This window comes from Polypterus senegalus, chromosome 16, assembly GCF_016835505.1.
Source record: "Polypterus senegalus isolate Bchr_013 chromosome 16, ASM1683550v1, whole genome shotgun sequence".
NCBI classification, from domain to species: Eukaryota; Metazoa; Chordata; class Cladistia; order Polypteriformes; family Polypteridae; genus Polypterus; species Polypterus senegalus.
Window position 1 is genome coordinate 79,236,126 of NC_053169.1, and position 23,187 is coordinate 79,259,312.

Here is a 23,187-nt window from a genome sequence, read left to right on the forward strand (position 1 = left end):
CCATCATTTACTCTTTAGAGATTAAAAGCCATCAGTCTCGCTCCCAGTTTACTCGGCAAGACTCCATCACTTACTGTTCTTGAAAGCTCTCTGTGAAAAACGCAAAAATACAGCAGTGCCCTTAATTAGTGAAGCACAATTAAAATGTGGGTAGTGGGCACACTGGGGGTTGACAGAAGGTGGCATTCTAAACAAAGCACATGGGGCTTAATGATCGGCTGTAACCTTCACAGCTGGAGTGGCGACGAGTAGCTAACCCGGACACACCCAAGACGTGAGGTTGGCAACAAGCACCAAACTACATCTGAACTACACATGCCACCTTGGCACACAAGCCACCTCCACGTCTGAAGTGATGATTGTGGGAAAAAAAATGCATTGGAGTTGCCACTAGAGGGCCTACTTTAAACATCTGTAGATCTGGCCAGCACTCTCGTTTACATCTGCATTATGCCTGCACTGCCACACACTTCTAATGGCAGCTTACCGGCATAAGACTCAGTGCTCCTTGCTGCTGTGCAGCCCCCAGTAACCAGGCAAGAAAACAAATTGAACATACGAAGCGAAGAAGGAAAGGTTTTTGCCTACCTCATCTGAATTCTTCTTTATCCAATTCTGCACCGTTTCAAGGGCGATTTCTGCAGCAGGTTCATTTGGAAACCCTACATGGAGAGCAAAAGGAAGATTAAAAAATTAAAAAAATGGTGATGAGAACAGGCCATTCAGCCCAATAAAGATTGCCAGTCTTAAATCCCCTAAAACTGCATCAAGTCTAGTCTGAAGATCCCTAAAGTCCTACTGTCTACCACACTACTTGGTAACTTACTCAAAATGCCTCTGGTTCTCATTATAAAGGAAAAATTCCTAAAGTTTGTGTGAAATTTATTCTTAACAAGTTTCCAACTGTGTCCTCGTGTTCTTGATGAACTAATTTTAAAGTCACAGTTTCTATCCACTGGACTAATTCCCTTCAGAATTTTAAACACTTCAGTCATGCCTCCTTTTAATCTCCTTTTGCGTAAACTGAAAAGGCTCAGCTCTTTTAAATCTTTCCTCATAATTCATCCCCTGCAGTCAAGCAAGCAGCCCAGTAGATCTTCTCTGGACTTTTTCTAGCGCTGCTATGTCTTTTTCATGGCCTGGAGATTAAAACTGAGCATAGCACTCCAGATGAGGTCTCACCAGTGTGTTATAAAGTTTGAGCAGAACCTCTTCGGACTTATACTGTACACATCGTGATATAAACGGTGGTCAAATTGCATCAATGCCACTGACACCCTCATGCCCAAGCTGTACCCACACTAGGCAGGCTGGGCAACACCCAAATTGATGCTCTGTCAAGCAGGCAGACATCACACTCAGATAAGCTGCCCAATGTCAAGTGGACATCGAATACATGCAGCCAGTCTGGTCTCAAGTGTGTTAGTTAATCAGAAGGCACAAAGGTACATGCATAAGGCACACACTCTGCAGGCTACTAGCATGTCAAAAACCAAGCTGGGTGTTAGTCCTGAGGTCTGACCCTGACAAATGTCCACATGGGCAGAACAGAATAAAGGTGACGGCAGTGAGCAGCTTAGCCTGGGGAGGAAAGATGTGCCACCCCCAAGACTCCTGCTGGATGAAGAAAGCTCAATCTGGAAGGGCCTGTCAGAATCCCAGCTGATAATTAAAATCTCTAGTGAATACCCTTCTACCCCTTAGAGTCAAGTGCAGAGGAGCATAACAATGAAAAGTATGAGCCAATCGTGGGCACCAATGGACCTATCACAGGTAGGCATTGGATTTCTTAGATTTCAATGTATTCATTGGTTCAACGGTGAGCTTCATAAATCCACATTTGCGAGGTTTAAACCCCTCATCAGGTACTTTCAAACACTGTCCTCATGTCTGTATTGGTTGTCCTACGGATTCCCCCAAAGGTGTGTGTGTGTCGGCCCCTGTGGTGGACTGTTGCATTGTCCGGGGCCGGTTCCTGCCTCACACCCGTCTCTGTTCAGGAACTCCCTCAGGGTGATGCCTCTTGTCTGCTGTGGGACTCAAAGTCACAAATGACAAGTGCCTGGTACACTTGAGGTGAGGTGACTTGGTCAGGGTCGCATATGATGTCAATATGAGAGTTGAACAGCAGGCATTGTACTTTACAGTCCAACACATCAGTGTTACCAGAATCAAACACACAATACTTTATAGTGCCTTTTCTTAGTGAACACCACTCCATTGTAACATTCACAAGTACTGTTAGGTGAGGCGATTAGCTCAGTTGTGTCAACTGAACTGACGTCCTCTCAGGTTACTGCCAATGTGGCCTTTATTGTCTTTATGGTTTCACAGTGGGAGGCCCTTGAATACACATAATGTCACCTGTCCTGACTTCACCCCTAACTCTATGACACCCTGGAGGTGGCGCCCTCTTCAGTCGCCAGCTGCACATGACTCATTACATGGACAAATGGTGATGTGCGCTGAATCAGAGACATTGTGCTCTTAATCAGCCTGGCCGTATGAAGCAGAATGTATGACGTTAGCGGCCTTCATCGATGTGGCGCGCTTTCAGTAAGTTGGCACTGTGCCGGCCGAGCTGCGCGTCTGCATTCCAGCAGAAAGCAATCAGAATCAGTGGAGAGGCGCAGCTCTCGACGAGCCTCCTGTTAAGTGATTTCTTCAAGAGCGAGCGGCTCAGACGATTTTGACAAAGGCTCAATTCCACCAAAGACACAAAGCAGGTAAAGCAATAAGATCGGCAGCGGCCCCTGTTGCAGCGAGGGCACACGTGCTGCGAATACCGAGAAGGGATCCAAGACTGGGACACAAATGAAAGGCCAACTTGCCGAGGGCCGCAGTGAAAAGGCGTTTTTCTTTCTCGCTCTTATCAATTTGCTCAGAAAGAAGGGGGAAGAAATGATTCCTGCTGCTGAAGCCAAGGGGATGAAGATGAACTTCTCCAACTGTCTGGGATGAAGCAACCCTGCTGAAATTCCAAATGATGGCAACTGATATGACATTCAAATGATAGCAAAATGATAGAGTTGGGTCATCTCTCTAAATTCTCGACTCACTTACAGATACCTGATTATTATGTGTGTATTGTCACACACATACAATTGTATTGTCTTCTTATTGTCACACGGACAGAGTAAGTGCAATTCTTACTTGCCTGTGCTAATCAACACACAGCAGGACACCCCCCTCTGGTGCCACAGGTGGTGATGCGGACCAACTCAGTGGGCATGCCATAGAAAGGCTAGCAGTCTTATTTAAGAGCTCAGCCATCCTACACCACCACATTTGGTCATAAGGCCATTCCGCACCCACTCATCCTGCCCACTCCATTGCCATGTGAGTTTACCTGTTGTGTGCTCTCATTTCTGTTATCTGATGATGTGCTGAATGCATGGTGTTGGAGGTTTTGTCCACTACTGCCACTGGACTTAGACTGCAAGTAAAAATTTCAATGAACTGCATGCACTTGACAAACTTGAACCCCCACCACATACCTCAGTGAAGAAGACCTTCAATATGAAAACGTTATGCAGTGACTGGTGGCCATCCCCCTTCTCTTTCAGTCAGCCTACAAGTTATAATTCCATCGTTGTCCTCACATGATTTTACATTTAGGACACACAAAAGCTTTGGACCCCTCTGAACAAGCAGTCCTTGCAACTCATCAGCTCCAGGCCTGCTTCAGGACATTTCTGATGCTTCTCGTCCCTAGTCAAATGAACTGCAGTCTATGGTAAGATGGAAAATGATGGGAATTGAACCTTTTATGTTGCCCATCTCGCTCGAGGGCCTGCCTGGGCACACTCTTTGAACATGTGGTACAGTATATAAAAAATAAAAGCTGTTGGCCACATGGTCAGGAAGGTGTAGCGGGTATTTTTAGGACATTGTCACAATCTGCTTCTCCCCTTCATGAAGTCCTAAACAGTTATCTGGGGAAGCAGAAGATGGATACCAGACACTGCAAAGAGTTCTCTATTCTATTTTCAGGAGCACTCTAGAAATCCTCAAAAAAATGGAAGTAACCAAGAGCAGAGACCATCCAGTAAGTAAAATCCATATAGGTGAGCACTGCCCTTTTCAGTCACGTTGTCATAAGTGAGGAATCGCTCAGGGTCCTACAGAGGCAGGCTGCAAAACCAGAGCTTCTAAGTCCAGGGGCCTCATGTATAAACGGTGCGTATGTACAGAAATGTTGCGTAAGAACTTTTCCACGTTCAAATCGCGATGTATAAAACCTACACTTGGCGTAAAGCCACACACTTTTCCACGGTACCTCATGGCTTGTCGTACGCAAGTTCTCCGCTCGGTTTTGCAGACTGGCGGCACCCAGCGTGGTGGTTCCTGTGTGGTTACACCTTATTTTCCTGACGCGGCTTTATAAATACACTGAAACTAACCGCATATTGTTTATTATTGTAACGCATCTGATTGTAATTAACTTGTAACAATATAATGGTCCAGGGAATAGCCATAGTATTCCAAATACCATAACTGCTTTAGCGTTGTTACTCTCACTGCACCTTCTTCTTCTTCTTTCAGCTCCTCCCGTTAGGAGTTGCCACAGCGGATCATCTTTTTCCATATTACTCTCACTGCACCACTCGGAGTATTTATATCACTGTATCTGAGTGTGAATCACTGCAGCAGCTGATCGGAAAGAGAATTATCGGTATACAGCTTCAAGCACACGCTACCTCAGCCACGGCAAAACGTTTCAAAGCCTTTCCTGTACAGACCTCGCGGTTCAGAAACAGTTTCATCCCAAGAATTATAAATACACTCAATCAATTGCTCCTTGTAGAACTGTTTGTACTTATAAGTACAATCACCCCACTGTAAACTTGTACTACAGTTATAATATCTCACAACCTGGGCCACTTTATAAAGCGCGTATTTACATATGATGACGATATCATTTTTAAGATGAAATGCAGCAAAATATGTTTATTATATTATACAGATAAAACTTTAATTTAATTTAAATAATCTATATTCTTCACTGGGAGTGTCGTGAAGGATAGAATAATTAAACATGTACTACGAAGATATTTCAATGTTCCTTAAACGTTTTGAAGAATCGGCGCTCCCAATTCTGATTGGGTATTTGGGGAAAGAAAAGCACTGACTGCAGTGGCGGCCACGCCAATATATATTGAATATAAAACAGAAAGAGAAAATAACAGCACAGCTAAAAACGCAGCAACAAATTTCGGCAAAAGTTAAATGCTTGTGTCATGAGCACAAGCGGCTATGCAGTGTCTGCAACGGACGTGGCCATCCACCGTGCATAAGCTACCTTACTGACATTGGCGGGCGAAGGAGCCACCGATTCTTCCTCTGCCCAGTGCCACCACAAGCTTAGAGCCGCCCCAGAGTACTGCTGCAATAAATTATTTCATCGAAGTGAAACACATGTTTAATAATGTGCTTTAACTCCTATCATCATGAAAATGATATCACGTATACATCTCATTATTTTAGTTATTCAGAGAGCTGTAATATCACGAATGTAATGGACTCTGTGTCCAGTTGGAGGAAGAGAGCCGGTTTAAGAAGCAAGTAGTGATTCACACACATAGATCACATACGAGTAGAAGATCAAATACAAAACAAAGCATTTAATGTGCTACTTTAATTACGATGTGATTTGAGAAACTGGTTAATTAAACGATTTTAAGATGAAGTTTATGATGTTCTACTTTAATGACAAAATAAACTACATGATTAAAGTGGAAATGTTGAGATTGAAGTTGACATTTCGTGCTTTTTCCCCACCGTGTGGCTTTTTTCTCTGTACCCTAATAAGCTTTCATATGACACTCAGACAGTGGGCTTACAACTCTTCTTTCCACGGCGACTTTGATATGTGACTTCTTTTTTATTTCCGGCACTGTGCGATTTGTGAATGTGAGCTTTCAAGTTTCTCCAACACGCTATGTCACTCGATCAACTTCCTTTTGTTGATTACACCACGGTTTATTTGAACAAATAGTATGTTTTTCATTTGCCTCCACTTGGTATTTGCTGAAATTCTTATATTTTCCCCCGTGCTTTTCCCATTGTCTTTTCACAGAAGGCTGAGCTTAAGGGCGATTTATATTGATTTGCATATTCAAAGAGGCGTAATTCTGGGAGGAGTTGGGGCGGGACAGAAGGCGCGTGCACGAGCGTTACTTTTCGCGCTGATCGGGATTTATGTAGCAGAAGAACGTGGAAGTTGGAGTACGCACAGATTCCTGCATCTGGATTTTTCTGTGCGTAAGCACATTTCGGCTTTTGTGCTTACGCCATGTTATAGTGCGAGTTCTACGCACGGCGTTATACATGAGGCCCCAGAAGAGGCGGCTAATTCATTTTAGCTGAAGGAGGCCTCCCTACTCAGAGTGAAGAAGCCATCTCTGATATCTATTGTAATGGTGAGGGTATCATGTGACATCTCTCCCTTAGCATCAGTGCCCCCATGTTTCTAAGAACCCAACATAAAAGAATGAGATGGATGATTTCTGGCAGAAAAGGAAGATGATGGAACTCCACTTGCAATAAAAAGCATCTTGGCAGATAACTGAGGAAGTTTCTTTCCAGGTAAGAAGAATGAATTTAGAGCTAAGAGATGCCCTGGAAACCAAGGGCCAAAAACTCCAAATACAATTAAGGGGAGAATCTGGTAACAACATAAAGAGACATGCAGAAAATAAAGTCACATGAGAGCTGGACCTGCGACTGCAAGGAAAGGCAGGAAACCCAGCAGTCTTAAGCAGGCTCTGCTTTCATCTTCTTCCCCCTCATTTCAGGCATTCACAGGAAATGCCAGGCCTGGACTACTTTTCTCTAATCAAATTCTTCCTGGAGGCTTGTGGTTTACTTTCCATTTCACCACAGCATTACAGGAGGCTAAAAGTAGGAGGAGAACTGCAGCAGGGGGCTCCCACTCCAGCTGAGCCGCCTTCCATGTAGTGGGGACGTGCCAGAAATATGTCAGCGGCACCTCATCAGCAGCTGACCCACCAAGTTCCAGTTCGAAGGAGTAGAAGGCCAAAGTGCACTCGTCAGTGGCTTGGTGGCCAGATAAGCAGCAAAGCCTTGTTACCACGTGGGAAATAAGATTTATACATTAGCTGACCTAAGAACTACACACTGAAATCGGGGCGTCAGTGGGATAAGCCAGAGAAGAACGACATGATGGGATGATGTTAAATCCGCTTAATCCAATCTAGGGCCTGACGCACAGTGGTATTGCTACTGCTTTGCAACAAGGAGACAAGGGTTCACATCTCATGCTGCCCCAGTATGGATTTCTTCTGTTATCGCTGTGTCCACATTGGTGTTCTCCGATTGTCCAAAGACACAAAGGTTGGGTGAACTGGCGTATTTGTGTATGAGTGTGTTCACCCTGTGGTGGGCTGGCAACCTGATTTCACTTTGTGCCCAATGCTCGCCGAGATAGGCTCCAGCTTACGACAATAGGTTTTCTAAAATGGATGGAATCCATTTGGGGGTTCAGAGTCAGAATTAGGTGATGGCCGTAAATCAGACCTGAATGGAGACCTGTTCACACATGTGGCCAATTCAGACCATGACTGAGACTGAACCTTTCAAACTGTTGATTCCACATATTTTCCTGCTTTTTCATTCCTTGTGGAAGTTTGGAACATATGAAATTAATTTCCGTAATTTTGTATATGGTTTCTACTCCTGTTGCTACCATGTGTGGAACTACAACATGAAGGCCAGCCTCATGTACTTCCTGGTGGTCCAGGTTTCTTGATACAAACAATGAGAAACCTTTGTGGTTGTAGTTATTATGTTGATTGACTAATAGGTAGTGACGTGTGAGACAAGAGTGTTTCATTTCACCTATGGTTTCATGAAATTGCTTCTAAAATTGGTTTTGCAGTCAACTTTGCTATTATGAAAACGTAAAAGGAGGCTTTTGGGGTGGACAACAAGGAATATTACTCTCTAAAGGTTCTGGCACAGATGAAACTAATGTGGTTTTCCTATGCCACCGTCTCATGTTGCTTAGATGTTCCTTCCACAAGCTCTCTCTCATTTGCCTCGCACACTGCCTGCCTGCACGTTCACGCCATGAGTTTCACCTCACACCACTCATCTGGGCCAGGCGTAACAACATCTGCATGCCAGTCCAACACACCGGCAGCCACAAATCCAGCCCAATGTTAGCAGCTGAGAAGTGCTGGCAGGAATGAGCTCTCCAGCCACAGCCCCACTTTTAATGTGCTGCACCACAACAACAGGAGAGCTGCAAACACATGTGCCAATAGCTTGAACTTCACTGGAGGCAAAACACTACCTGCTTGACATTTTTTTTTTTTGCAAAACAAAACATTTAGTTTCACTGCAAATTCAATTTCACACAAATCACCCACTTATCAGAGTTTTAAAACCTTTTGGTGTCTCTTTGTTTTTCATCCTTGGTTTGCATTCTGGACTTGGCGTATTTGACTTTGGTTAATGAACCCTGCTTGAATTTGATTTTTGAGTTCACCACCTCCTGGTGTTGCAGTACCTTTTTGCCTGTCCATTTTCCAGATAAATTCACATACAAATCTTTGGTATAGGTGAGAACAAAATCACCTGAACATTGGGAGAGCATGCAAACTCCACTCAGCATCTAAAACTGGATTCAAACCCTGGTCTCGGGTCCTGTGAGGCAGCTGAACTCACTGTTGAGCTACTGATGTGCCGGAGGTGAAAAAAAAGGCAGAGACAAAGTAGGGAAACAGGCGGGCAATCCAAAAAAATCAAACTGAGGTCTTTACTGAAGTCAACAAAATACAGAGAGATCAAAATCCAAAAAGTGAACCAAAACCAAACTGAGAGAACAAACAAAATCAGACTAAATCATTTGAACAGGTAAAGACGGCAGAAATTTCCAGGTAAGGTGGTTCTGCTCACCACACTTGGCACCGGAGAGTGTCGACTTGACGTGTGCTGATAAGCACAGGCATGTAAGAATGTCACTGTACATGGGACAGAAGTGACCCTAAAAATCAAAACCCTTATTATTAACACCATCAAAAGTTTTGTTGTCTTTTATCCAGCACAATAGTGACATCATGCCTCACAACCTCCTGGCTGCCATAGGCTAGCAGCAGTGCAATAAAATAAGCAAAAGGGCAGTGGCCATGAAAAAGTACTACGATGTTGTGTCAAGATGTGAAAGACCAAATAATCTCAAGATGGAAAAATGACAAAAATGCATTCTGTAGGTCTCACAAAATACATTATAACAGTGAAAAAAAAAATGAAAAAGAGTGTAGACTCGTGAGAGACACCATTGGGATTTCCTTCAGATGTACGTATGCATATATATATATATATATACACTGCTCACAAAAATTAAAGGAACACTTTAAAGAAACACATTAGATACATCAGATCTCAATATGAAGTTGGATATCTATACAAATAACGACAGGGCAATGTCTTAGGAACAAAAGGATGCCAAGTCTTTTAATGGAAATAAAAGTTTTCTGCCTACAGAAGGCTCAATTGTGTGGACACCCTAAAATCAGAGTGAAATGAAGATGTGGCAGGCTAGACCATTTTTTCAAAAACTTAATTTCTGCTACTCAAAATGCTTTTCAGTATCTTGTGTGGCCCCCACAAGCTTGTATGCATGCTTGACAACGTCGGAGCATGCTCCTAATGAGACGACGGATGGTGTCTTGTGGCATTTCCTCCCAGATCTGTATGAGGGCATCCCTGAGCTGTTGTACAGTCTGAGGAGCAACCTGGCGGCGCCTAATGGACCGAAACATAATGTCCCACAGATGTTCTATTGGGTTTAAGTCAGGGGATCGTAAAGGCCATTCGATTGTTTCAATTCCTTCATCCCCCAGGTACTGCCTGCATACTCTTGCCACATGAGGCCGGGCATTGTCGTGCATTAGGATGAAACCAGGACCTACTGCACCAGCGTAGGGTCTGACAATGGGTCCAAGGATTTCATCCTGATACCTAATGGCAGTCAAGATACCGTTGTCTAGCCTGTAGAGGTCTGTGAGTTGCTCCATGGATATGCCTCCAAGATCATCACTGACCCACCACCAAACCAGTCATGCTAAACGATTTTACTGTGAGCATAATATTCTCCACGGCTTCTCCAGACCCTTTAACGTCTTTCACATATACTCAGGGTGAACCTGCTCTCATCTGTGAAAAGCACAGGACGCCAGTGGTGGACCTGCCAATTCTGGTATTCTATGGCAAATGCCAATTGAGCTCCCGGTGCTGTGCAGTGAGCACAGGGCGCAGTAGACATTTGGGCCCTCAGGCAACCCTCATGAAGTCTGTTTCTGATTGTTTGGTCAGAGACATTCACACCAGTGGCCTGCTGGAGGTCATTTTGTAGGGCTCTGGTAGTGCTCATCCTGTTCCTCCTTGCCCAAAGGAGCAGATACTGGTCCTGCTGATGGGTTATGGACCTTCTATGGCCCTCTCCAGCTCTCCTAGAGTAACTGCTTGTCTCCTAGAATCTCCTCCATGCCCTTGAGACTGTGCAGGGAGACACAGCAAACCTTCTGGCAATGACACGTATTGATGTGCCATCCTGGAGAAGTTGGACTACCTGTGCAACCTCTGTAGGGTCCAGGTATTACCTCATGCTACCAGTAGTGACACTGACTGTAGCCAAATGCAAAACTAGTGAAGAAACAGTCAGAAAAGATGAGGAGGGAAAAATGTCAGTGGCCTCCACCTGTTAAACCATTCCTGTTTTGGGGGTCATCTCATTGTTGCCCCTCTAGTGCATCTGTTGTTAATTTCATTAACACCACAGCAGCTGAAACTGATTAACAACCCCCTCTGCTACTTAACTGACCAGATTAATATCCCATAAGTTTCATTGACTTTATGCTATACTCTGATTAAAAAGTGTTCCTTTAATTCTTTTGAGCAGTGTGTGTATATATATATATACAGTATATATAATGCTAAGGTTGTCCATCTGTCACGCCAAACTTCTCGGTGACCCATAGATTGTAGGAGCCGGTTACCTCACCCAAGCAACTGGGCTTTGTGCAAGCAAGCAGTGATGCCAGCATGTGGCACTGCAGACAGGACAAGAAGCATGGTGACTTCTGTTCACAGTGAGGCACCGACCAACTGATTCTTTTCATCGTAAACACAAGTCATTCACTCTGAGCACAACAGAAAGTCACACACCACAAAAGAATTGGAGCCAATTATTGGGCTTGTCTGTCAAAAACAGAGCCACACAGACATGGCCAAGCAGTGAAGGATATTGTGGTGACCTTGGTGGAGTGACAGAGTGTCACCATATAAGAAAGGTATGACGTTAAATGTGTCTTTGTTCAATTCACTAAAAGTGATATTCTTTATTTATTTGATCACCATACAAAGTAAGTGCCACCCCACTACTGTACCTGAATGCAGTGGTAGGTCTTGTCATATACAGTCGAGCATCTGCCCCGTACCATCACAAGTCCATCCGTGAACAGCTAGTCTTACAAGGCAACTCTCTGACACTCAGCCCAGTCAGTCAAGCCCAACCTGAAGTGCTCACTGGACGATGATGGTGAGAGCCCTGCTGCCGACTGACGGTGGGCCATGTGGAGGACTGAAGCTGTCAGTTTGGTGGCATCTGCCTTGCTGTGGTGTAACGCGAGTAAAGTCTGCTGAAGGCACAGGAGGTGGCCTGCCCTGAAAGTAAATTTAGCAGTTGTGGGTGAGCAGCTAGCAGTGTGGCATGAAGGACGGGCATACTGAAGGGGCTCTCAGCCGTCGCTTGCTCCCATCACTTCCCTGTAAGCCTCATCTGCTAGCACACCACCAGGATTCCAAGCATTGAATTGTGTGCCCATGCCACACATTTGTAGGAGAGAGCCACATTTCAAAATGAAGATGATTTGGGTCCCGCTTGACAGCCAAAAAATACAGACTGAAAAATGAGGGTGGAACAGAAACAAGACACTGGAGGACCCCTACAACACAACACAAAGTGATGCTCATCAGAAAACTGACAGCTTTAAAATGTGAGCCTGAGTGACGATCAAGATTAGGAACCAAGTAAGGAGAGTTCAGGAGCTGGAACCTGACTGGGAATGCAGCTGCCAACAGATGGCACACGTGGCAGCCAGTGGGAAAACCTGCATTGGAAGCATTCACTGAGGTTGATCAATGAAGAAGGTGCAGAGACAAGGTACCCACCACTACGCCTCTCCTGTCTTTACAATAGCAGACACAACATGCTCACCATTCACTCTGGTTTGTGATCACAGGCAAAACAAAATGGCATGTGGGATGATTTGTAGCCCTCCAAAAACAGCACCCAGATCACTATCATCACTCAGTGCGAGGGACCTGTCATGTGGCCCAGCGTAGACTCGGCCTGCATGAACAGAGCTTTAAATTCTGTGAATGGAGGCAGCAGATCTCCCAGGACGAGATGCAGGAGGCGCTATATTTCATTGAAGTGCTGTCTGCTGACAAGAAGAACTGCGTCTCCCGTTAGAAACAAGGGGCTTCTCGTTGATGTGTTTTGTGGTATGAATGAGTGATTGTGCTTTAGTTCTTCAGGGCTCCCTCGATTTACAAATAGAAAATGAAAAGTGCGCAAGATCTGGACCACTGAGCTCCCAGACAAGGCTGTCCCCTTAGCTTTTGATGGCACGCATCTTGTAAATGACAACAGCACAGGGGCTCACATTGCTATTGTAATGTGCCTGTGAAAGGTGCGATACACAAAATATTTTTTTCTCCCACTCCTTCCTAAAGGCAGCCACCTACAGCTCACCCCCTAAAGATCTGAGCAGTGAGGTGACTGAGGGATCAGGTCTTGAGTCCATGAGGCACATGGTGTCAGTGTCCACTTCTCACTTTCTCAAGACTGGGCAGACAACCAGGCACCACTTGGAGATAAACGCACTAACATAACAATAAAGTATAAGAGAATATTTCAGCTTCCCCAAAATGCTTGAAAGGGGGAACTGTCACAAGACGGCAGAGCTGTTATTTAAGGAGGCAGCTTTTGGGCCGTGGCTGCCTTGTAACAGTGACATTGACCTGCAGGCACTAGTCAATTCCCCTGACGTACCACCGCTGGGCACATAAGGCACCGGTGCGGTGTGCTACTGAACTGAAACAAGACCTCCAGGATATTTACGATTCACCAATCATGCCCCAAGACGACGAGCGCAGGCTCACGGTTCTTAGACGATCAGTTATGTAAGCAGAACGTACCGCAAGTCGCTGCTGCAGAAGTCGTCCCTGCCCTCATCTGCACTCCACTGCTCAAAGCACACAGCAAAGCACTGTATCGCAGCAGGCACCATCATACCATCAGGCTTTGTATAGTGCCTTGTGTACCATCACCTTGCAGCTTACCATTACTCTGTGTACAGCACATTATGCAGTGCGCCTCATCGCTTTGTGGCCTACTGTAACTCTTTCTATAGCGTCTTTCACAGTGTGCATCATCACCTTGCAGCATACCGTCCCACTCTGTATAGTGCCTTTCACTGTAAGCATCATCACCCTGTTCCATACTGTGACTCTTTATAAAGCACCTTTCACTGTGTGCACCATCATTATTTGTATAGCACTTTTCATAGCAAACACCATGATTCGTTTTGATATTGTCACTCTTTATAAAGCACCTTTCACAGTGTGCACCATCACCTTGCAGCATACCAGCACACTTCTTATAGCGCCTTTCACAGTACGCGCTGTTACCTTGTGGCACCTACTGGTTTAATCAACTCTGAGTGGCGGCAAATAAGGTCCGCGTTTATTAGCGTTTGATAGACTGTGAGTCCCCCTGTGTGACACGCATTATTACAGATGACAGAGATGTAGCAGCAATATGCACACTCATTATCTTCACCTCAGCTGACAGACTTGATTAAAAAGAGAGCTGCGGGTCTAATGAATTTTTATTAAATGATGCTACTGGCTACTAGTAAATTATTTCTCTGCTGAGAGGCCTGTTTTATTGACAGCATTGTACCGACAAAATTTATGTAGTCAGCCGGTGACATTTACAAGCTTCCTCCAACTAGTGCTACCCGCCCGCTATTGTGCGCAGGGCTGCCAAGCCAAGCCGGTGGCCTCATTTATTTCTAACTGCTCAGTGGCAATCAGGGTGACAGAGTGTATGTGTCCAGGGTTGGGTCTCCCCTTCGGTGGCACGCCACCCATTGGGACAGATGGATTTAAGATTCGGTCTCCTATGAATTGGCTCAAGTGGAGCATGTTAGTTGTGTGACACACCGAATATGATGAGTGAAATGACAATGGTAGCTGGGTACCTGACGGGTGTTCAGTCTAACTGGTCACTACTTCAAGACAAATTATAAAGTTCAACACAAGACATGACCATAGTCCCCTGTCTATTACCCCAAGCACTGGCCTGATTTAACAGTACCACAGCACAGTGCACCATGCTGCCACTCAGGCTCATGTCTTCTCTCCAATTCCCCCTCTGCTAGACAAACAGATATCCGAGTACAGATGATTCTCTTCCTGAATCCCATAACTGTGGTTTGATGGTAATTGGCAACTCTAAATTAGCGTGTCTGTATGTAATGCAGAGGACTGGCATGCCATCTGCTCAATGCTCCCAGAAAATATGTACTCACTTCCTGTGGCCCTGGGTGACCTAAGGTATTGAGCAGGCAGTGTGACGTAGTGGTTAAGGGTTTGGACTTCAAATCCTCAGGCTGTGCTGCTGTCACCCTGAACAAGTCACGTGTGAACGCTGGCCCCGGCACAGACAGACGGACAACATTTTTTCACCACACACCATTTATTGCGCAATACTATTTACAGTTTGTGCTCACGTGCACCCCAGTGCCTTCTTGCACCGATTTCCCCAATGTCCAGGCCCACAGTCTCTTGTGCCTTCCTGGCCGCCTCCCGTCCTCTCTCTCCAGCTCTGTCTGCTTCCTCCCGACATCCACCACCGACTGGAGGGAGGCGGCCCCTTATATAATGCTCCCGGATGAGCCCCAGGTGTTTCCGGCATCCGCTCCTTAGCCACGCCCCAGTGTGGCGGAAGTGTCGGCTGTCCTCCTGGCAGCTCTCCGGGCGCCACACAAAGTCTTCCCCCCGGCACTTCCTGGTGTGGCGGAAGTGCCGGGCTCCCGGAATAATTAGGCACTGGGGCACTGGCCACGGGTCCCTACCGGGCTGGGCTTCCAAGCCCTGTACCCGAGGCCCCCTGCATAACCAGGACGGACGCCCCCACTCGGTCTGGAGGAGGCACTCGCCCTCCTCTGGTCCTCCAAGGCGTTCAGGCCAGGCTTCAGCCCCAGCCGAGGACCGTACGGGATAAACCGGCATCGGGGCGCCGCCTGGTGGTGACCACGGGTCCCAACAGGGCTGGGCTTCCAAGCCCTCCACCCGTGGTCCCTAACAGAACCAGGACGGACGCCCCCTCGCGGTCTGGAGGAGGCACAAGCCCTCCTCTCGTCCTCCTGGGCGTCCCGGCCGGGGACCCCACGGGATAAACTGGCATCGGGGCGCCACCTGGCGGTGGCCACGGGCCCCTACAGGGCTGGGCTTCCAAGCCCTCCACCCGTGGTCCCCAACAGAACCAGGACGGACGCCCCCTCGCGGTCTGGAGGAGGCACAAGCCCTCCTCTCGTCCTCCTGGGAGTCTCGGCCGGGGACCACACACGTCACATGCCTTTACTCTAATTAAAAAAAAAACTAAAAGAAGCTGTATCTCAAATGCTGTAAATCGCTTTAGATAAAGGCATCAGTCGCATCAGTACATGTAAATGGAAGTCCTACAGTAACTCAAAGAAGCAAATGTTAATGTAAGCACGAATCTGTCAGAGCAGGGAAGCTGGGGAAGGCCTCCTTCTTTCCTAGCTCTGCTTGGTGCTTAGAGTGATGGCAAGAGGAAGGTAAACCTGCGTGGTGACAGATGGCTCAATGTGAGGGAGCAAGTGACAAGTCCTGCGGCACTACTTGCTCATATCCGGCCTGATCTCCTACAGTAACAAAGCCAGCGGAAACTGTGCTGTGACCCCCTGCGCCTGCACCAGTGCCACCATGCTGATGGCCGGCCACGCGGCTCCCGTGCCGCGTCTAATGGGCTGGGCTGAAAGATTAGGCTGTCAGGTGAGCGTGAGGCCTCATTTTTCTTCGACGCGGCACAGCCTACCCGACTACTGCTGCCTCTTGATTGTGATTAATTTGTCAGTGATGGCTGGGACCATGGAAATGAAGAGAAAGATTGCCAATTACGCGTATTCATCTGACAAACATGCTTCAAAGCCGCCTATTTTTATACTGATGACAGTGCTCAAGTAATGCTAATTGAAGACTATTAGTGGGAGTTGGATGCTGAATTTGTTTTGTTAAGCAAAAACAATGCAAGGTGCCCTTCAAAGTGTGCAGAAGGATGCCAGCCACGCTCAGCCTATAAATCAAAGCGCCAGGACTGGGGTGGCTGCCGGTGGTCGGCTACTCATTATCTTCTCGGTTTCCGTTTTGTGAGAAAGTTGACGTGGTGGATGGACAGAACCGCCATACTTTAAAAACTAAAATCAGCAAGTTCAAACTCCTTGGATCAGTTCAGTGAGAGAGTAACGGGCTCAAGACGTGGAAACTTCATGAAACGTCTGAAAAATGCAACTTCTGAAGGAGCATGTGAGCAACACTCAGAGAAAATATCCAAACAAGGTGTTGGTGGCAAAATGGCAAGCCATAAAATAGGAGTCAAACATAGGAGTACAAGAGAATGCGCAAAAAGAGCCACAAAATGAGGCTTAATAACCAAGCAGGCGTAGAGTTTGTTGGCTCCTCAAGTGTTGAAGTTAACAAACTCAGACAGCGTCAGTTGACACCTCAAGAACGCAGGTGTTAGACAGACAGATGGAACTTTGTGTTTTGGTCAACTGAAAGAAGGGGTGTGGCCAAGGGAGGGGCATGATAGGCCAACACCTTGGGTTGTGATTGGGGGTGTGGCCTGCCTGTTATATGCTAGTCCAGTGTTTCCCAAACTCAGTCCTGGGGACCCCCTGTGGCTGCAGGTTTTTGTTCCACCCAAATTCCTAATCGGTGACAATACCTGGTAACACCAATCTCATTTAATCAGCTGGTATTTTGTTTTCACTTAATTTACATTCAGAAAGGCACAGCAGCATGAGTTTTACATTTATAAGACATTTAGAAATACAGTATTTCTGCTTTTGCTATCGATTTAAATGTTTAACTCTCTTTTGTTGAGTTCATTCTATTTTGCCCTTTCTCTGTGTAGTTTTCCCCCTTCATTGTATCTTATTAATGACAATTAAAAACAAGCAGAGTAGATAACACTGAATAACCAAAGGCTGCAACTACTTTAGCATCAGACCCACTAATTAGTAAATAATGGATTCATTAAACATTTAGAACAACTAGAAAAGAAGAATGAAAATCAAAATGAAAATATTGTTAAAAAGAAAAAAAAAAAAGAGTTATTCCCATATAACTGCTTGGTACATTTTAATATACAGTATATATATATATTTTTTTACCAAACTTAGTTTTCTAATTTCTATATTGCTCCCAAAACACCAGTCCACTTAATTAGCAAAGGAGTCCAATTAAAAACAGAAGCTGATTGGAACAAAAACCTGCAGCCACAGTGTGTCCCCACGACCAAGTTTGGGGAGCACTGTGCTAGAAAGTTCCAAAGCACAGAAAGTCACAAAAACACTCAAAATGTCCACTAGAGGAGGGACAAAGGGTCATAACCTGGCTAGTCGCACAAAGGGAAATGAAGAATCTTTTTAAATACAAAGATTTATATTTCAAAAACTGCCCTGTATCGAGAAGCTCAGGACAGCTCAGCAACAGCTAAAATAGGCAATCCGAACAGAAAACACCGTCCTAAAAGGAAATCCAAAGAAAAACAATAAAACACAGAGCTCACAAAATGAAGCATTTCACAAACGCAAGATGATAATCAAAAGTGCAACAAAACTCGCCAACACCAGTGGATTCACGATGAACTGTAGTAGCTCAGTCGGTTGTCCAGCAATCGGAGGGTTGCAGGTTCGATCCTGGCTCCCGGCATGAGAATGCAGCTGTTGTGTCCTTGGGCAAGACACTTGACCTACCTTGCCTGCTGGTGGTGGTCGGAAGGATTGGTGGCGCCAGTGTTCGGCAGCCTCACCTCTGTCAGTGCGCCCCAGGGCAGCTGTGGCTACATAGTAGCTTATCATCACCAGCGTGTGAATGTGTGTGTGAATGGGTGAATGACTGTTGTGTTGTAAAGCGCCTAGGGGGGTTCTTGGAGTCTAGTAGGCGCTATTTCAAATACAGGCCATTTAACTGTATGGGACAGACAGTGGGTTTTGCTCCTTTTTGACGGGCAAGTAGCCCACCTCATGAGGGACCACCCACAAGTCACAGGGAACATAAGCAGAACACACAATGACATCCAGAAACTAAATAATCAATACTGTTAACATTAAAAATGAACAACATTAGCAAAAAGGTGACATCTGAGCCATGTTTTCCATGATGAGTTAGCCATAAGCATACTAAACTGCTTAGATTCTTGTAACACACTGATAGCATTCAAAATCACGATATATCTATCAAAAAGGAGGCACATACTGGACTAGAAGGGAGAGGGTCTAATCTGAACACTTATTTGTGTTTAGATTAAAAAAAAAATAATCCAAACTGCATCAGACATGAGAAAAAAATCAAAACCATAATAAGAACAGAGTGAAAGTGTCGCCTTGACATGTCCTGTCACCATGCTTATTTAGTAAATGCTACAACTGCATCATTTCTGAGGATGAATCAATGGCAGAGCGCCACAGAGCACAACGGCAGTAGCATGCAGTCCTGTGCTTACCGTATATTCCAGTCGAAATGCAAGGGAAGGCCTGTGGGAGAGAAAAGACAAAGTGGCGTTAGTGATACCGGACAGCATGACTTCTTTGTACTTTATATAGCACCTTGCAGGAACTCCAGCAGAGAACTGCCTGTTTTGATTAGAGAAAAGGTGACACAGAGTCATTGTTGAAGATATCTTGTTTATTTCCAGCACATGAAAATCATGATGGCAAAGAAACGTAAAGTGTCAATACAGAAGAAGAAAAGTGTGACAAGGGAGAGCATTGTCTCAGGCTTCTCCTGGCTCCACAGGGGGCTAACTGCAGGTAGAAAGTCAACTCAGAGGGCCCTTCATACGACTGATGGCAACAGTAATTCTATAGTGTCTTCTGCTTAGTGCACTTATCCCTGCTTCCACTCTGCCCGTCTGCACATTCATCTCTGAAAAGTATATTAATAAACGGTAAGGAGAGAGCATTTCTTAAAAGTCGCCATTAATCTTCTCAACTAGCTGAATGCGTCTTTTAGCAACTGTATTCATCAACAAGGCTGACCTGCTGGCAATCCGGCACACTAGCTAATGAAAAATATGATTTTGATAGATCACACGTGCACAGATTTATTCTGTTAAGCAGCAAAATGAAAAGCTGGCACTTAAAAGCTGACTTGAGGATTTGTCTTTCTTTCCAAACTAATGAAGACATTCCCTGAGTGTATTTAAAGCGGACAGCCTCGTCCCAAAGTTCTGCCACACCCCTGTGGGTGCCAAAGGCTCCCTGTGTCGAGGAATGCACAGAATACTCATCAGAGGCTCGCATACTGCTTAGGGGGTCTCATCCAACTTTCTCCTCAGTCTTATGTAACCATAGACACGAAAATGATCAGGAAACACAGCATGGCTACTGGAAATGTGTGCCGGACCTGTCCATGCCAGCTCTCAAATCAATCTCAAACCCAAACGTTGGGGGGTACTGAACAGTACTGTGGCATGATGGGTCTGTCTTTATTACACCACGTGATGTTATAGCTAACTGGCCAATAACTGGTGTTACATTGTATGGTACAATACTACCAGATTCGATGCCAGGCTATACTCAGCAGTGCTACGCTTTATCGTCTTAGGCTATGCCAAACAGTACTGTGTTCTGCTATACCACGCTTGGCTGCGCCATCATTTACTAAATAGCACCATACTGTGCTGTGTTCTCATACACTACGATGCGTCATATTGTGGCAGACAGTCTCTAACCCAGGATAATGCCAAGGTAGTTTATTAAAAAAAAATAAAAAAGAGCAGTCGAGAGTGTTCTGTTTCAGCCAGGGTTTGCAGGTGGAGCTGCAGGGGGTGGGCTCACCATAACGTCACTGCTGCTGGGTCCCCCCCTCTGTCTTTCAAACTCACCCAAAAACAGCAGGATTGAGCAGCAGTGCACTGAATTACGTTTGGTGTTAAACTAAGTATTGATTTTTCATTTTTTATCACTGGGTTTTCTAGTTTGTTTCTTGATTTTGCTTTTAGACTGTGTATTGAGACATTTTAACTCAGATTATGCCTTTTAGACTACAGTGATCCCTCGCTATATCACACTTCGACTTTCGCAGCTTCATTCTATCGCGATTTTTTTCTCATACACGCTTACGTCACTACGCATGCGCTTTCTGAGAACTTTTATCTAAGCCCTACGATGGCACCTAAACGTGCTGCTTTTTCTAAGCCTTCTGACAATAAAACTAAGCGCCGGAGGAAGATGATTACTATCCAGGAGAAGGTGAAACTCTTGGATATGATTAAAGATGGCAATACCCTACAAAAGCCTCCTCACGCATATGAAAAGACAGCGCCAGCAACTGCCTATCAAGATGTTCTTCAGCCGCGCACCCAGACACCCACTGCCTACTCCTAGTACTTCTTTAGCGGAAGAAGACAACAACGCACCTGCTGAAGATACTGCACCACCTGAAGACTCTCCTACTGAGGTCGTGCCTTCATAGGTTAGTGGTTGTGTGTAATTAAATGTACAGTACAATAATCTACTAGATAAAAGCGTTCGGGATTGTCCTTCCGTCTCGTGAGAGCAAAGCGTAGCGGTATTCCGCTTATTACAGACTTATTACTTGTGGCTTGAGGTACGAAGCGACGTCACTTACATGCCTGATGTACACATGGAGCGCACACAAATTGAGGATAAAAGTCGGTCGCCTTAAAAGGCGAGTGCGCCTAGTAATATGATATTTGTGACGTCTAATATGTCTTATTTTCTCTTATTTTGTCTAATATATTGGGTAATACGAGTGTAATGGTGACTAAAGGGTGTTATTTCATGTCTAGAGGGCTCTAATAATGTTAAAAAACGTATTTAGAAGGTCGTAAACAGGTTTTCTATACTCTAACTGCGAAAATATTCGATTTATAAATAAAGAATCCTACTTCGCGAAAATTCATTTATCACAGTAGAGTGTGGAACGGATTAACCGTGATAAACGAGGGTTCACTGTATTCCTTTTTTTGCTCTTTTGAGCATTTAACTTTGGTTTTCTACATTTTGTGGATGAAATATCTTTTTAAAGATTTCTTGTAAGGCTTGTTTCTATAAGCCAGGGTTTGAGTTTCTCACCCTTGTGAGGTTTTTATGAGTTATACTTTGCAACTGTCTTTAGATTTTCAACTTTTAAACAGTTACAAGAACCTATCAAAGGTACTTTATGCCATTATTAGTCAGAGAGGCAGTCCCAGAATAAAGAGAGCATTCAACTGCTTGTTAAGCACATTGATGATGTCAGCAGACTGAATGGAGGTTGGTAGCTCATTCTGCTTGGGTCCATGCAGGCTGAAGCCAGCAGGTAGTAGTAGGGACTGGCCGATTTGAGTGAGCCTCTTCTGGGCAGATCAGTGAAGGCCTTGGCCTGCTTTATGGTCTGTTGGAGGCCTCACACACCCCTATAGTCAAGTCTGTTACTCTAACTCATGACAAAGAGGGTATGGACTGAGCAACTAAAATACACAGGCTAACTTAAACTAAAGAAAGTGGCCAAACTAAAAATCAAACCAAAGAAACTAGTGGGTCTGTAGTTTCTTGCCTGTTGGTAGGGAGGCTTGTCATAAGGCATTTCCTTTCTTGCCCCCCATGTCTCTTTCTCTCTCTATGAACCTCTTCCTTCATCTCCTCCCACAAATAAAGTGTTTGCTCCGGCTCACCTCCTGGCTCTACACTCTCTTATTCTCCACCATAATGAAGGCAGCTGTACATCCCCTCAAGTCATCTATAGGAGGCATAGAATCCGAGAGCCCCCTCTAACTGCTCCAGGTGTTCCTACACCCTTGGACTGCCTTTTACGCCCTTAAGGGATGTGGAGGATGGCCACCAGGTGGAGCCCTCCTTGGAGCATGGAGGTCCCCAGAAGACCATCAGGGCATCATGGACAATGGAGTTTTTATGCACAGCCCTGCTGGATGCCATGGGGACCACAAGAGGGAGCTGCCACTTCTTCGTGCCCTATGACCCGGAAGTTCGTCATAGGAAGAGCGACGGGCTTCCGGGATGAAGAAAATAACTTGTACCTGACCTGGAAGTGATTGAGAGTCACATGGACTGGGGATGGAGAACACTTCCGGGTCAGGGAATATAAAAGGACTGTGAGAGCTCCCAGACGGCGAGCTGAGCTGGGTGGAAGGGTGGCAATGAGTCTGGGAGTGGAGGATTGTTTATTATTGTATTTGTGATTAGTTAATGAGTACAGTGGAGGAGAGTGTGCTTTGTGCACTGTGGCGAATTAATAAAGTCAGAATTTGGACTTTTACCTGGTGTCTGGAGTCATGGACAGGGGTTCGAGGGAGCGAGAGCGCCCCCTATCTACCACAGAGGTTAATGTCACAGGTGGTCCCCAGGCTGCCCATTCCCTGTAAGTTACATCGCAATTCCATACTGTATATCCTCATCTTTAGCTGTGCATCCTCTAGCAGTCGGAGGACTTTTTCCCTGTGCTGTTCAATGAAGTGCCGGGAATCTCCATTCGCTGCTCGGTTGGCTGTTCTTTGATAGTCAGGAGGTATTTGGGTTTTATCTAAAGTCATCTGCCCCCGACACTGGGAAAGAGTATTGACAGTTTTCAGTTTACTACAGCGGTCCCTATTGGATGATAATCTGGACCCTGTAGAGGGGAAATATCTCTAACCTGTATGTCTACTGTACACTATAAAGTGCTTTTTTATTTTCTAGAGTCACTATATACTGTGTACAGCACTGTCTTACTCCCCCTGGTGTTATATTATGCTATACTGCACTATACTGTATAGGCTGTCCTACATTATACCACACAGTATTGTGTTGCACCATAAAAGTGGCCTGTGACACATTG

The 23,187-nt window shown here is 45.4% G+C and overlaps 1 protein-coding gene across 3 annotated transcripts in view; it reads right to left on the minus strand.

Annotated features, from left to right (window-relative positions):
- macrod2 (mono-ADP ribosylhydrolase 2) overlaps positions 1-23,187 on the minus strand; it is a 1,287,980-nt gene that overhangs the window by 243,653 nt on the left and 1,021,140 nt on the right. For all 3 annotated transcript variants that reach the window (XM_039739038.1, XM_039739039.1, XM_039739037.1), the window contains exons 7-8: positions 18,851-18,881; positions 589-662 (exon numbers count right to left, since the gene is read on the minus strand). In XM_039739038.1, coding sequence (XP_039594972.1) covers positions 589-662; positions 18,851-18,881 — 105 coding nt within the window. The remainder of the gene's footprint in view (positions 1-588; positions 663-18,850; positions 18,882-23,187) is intronic.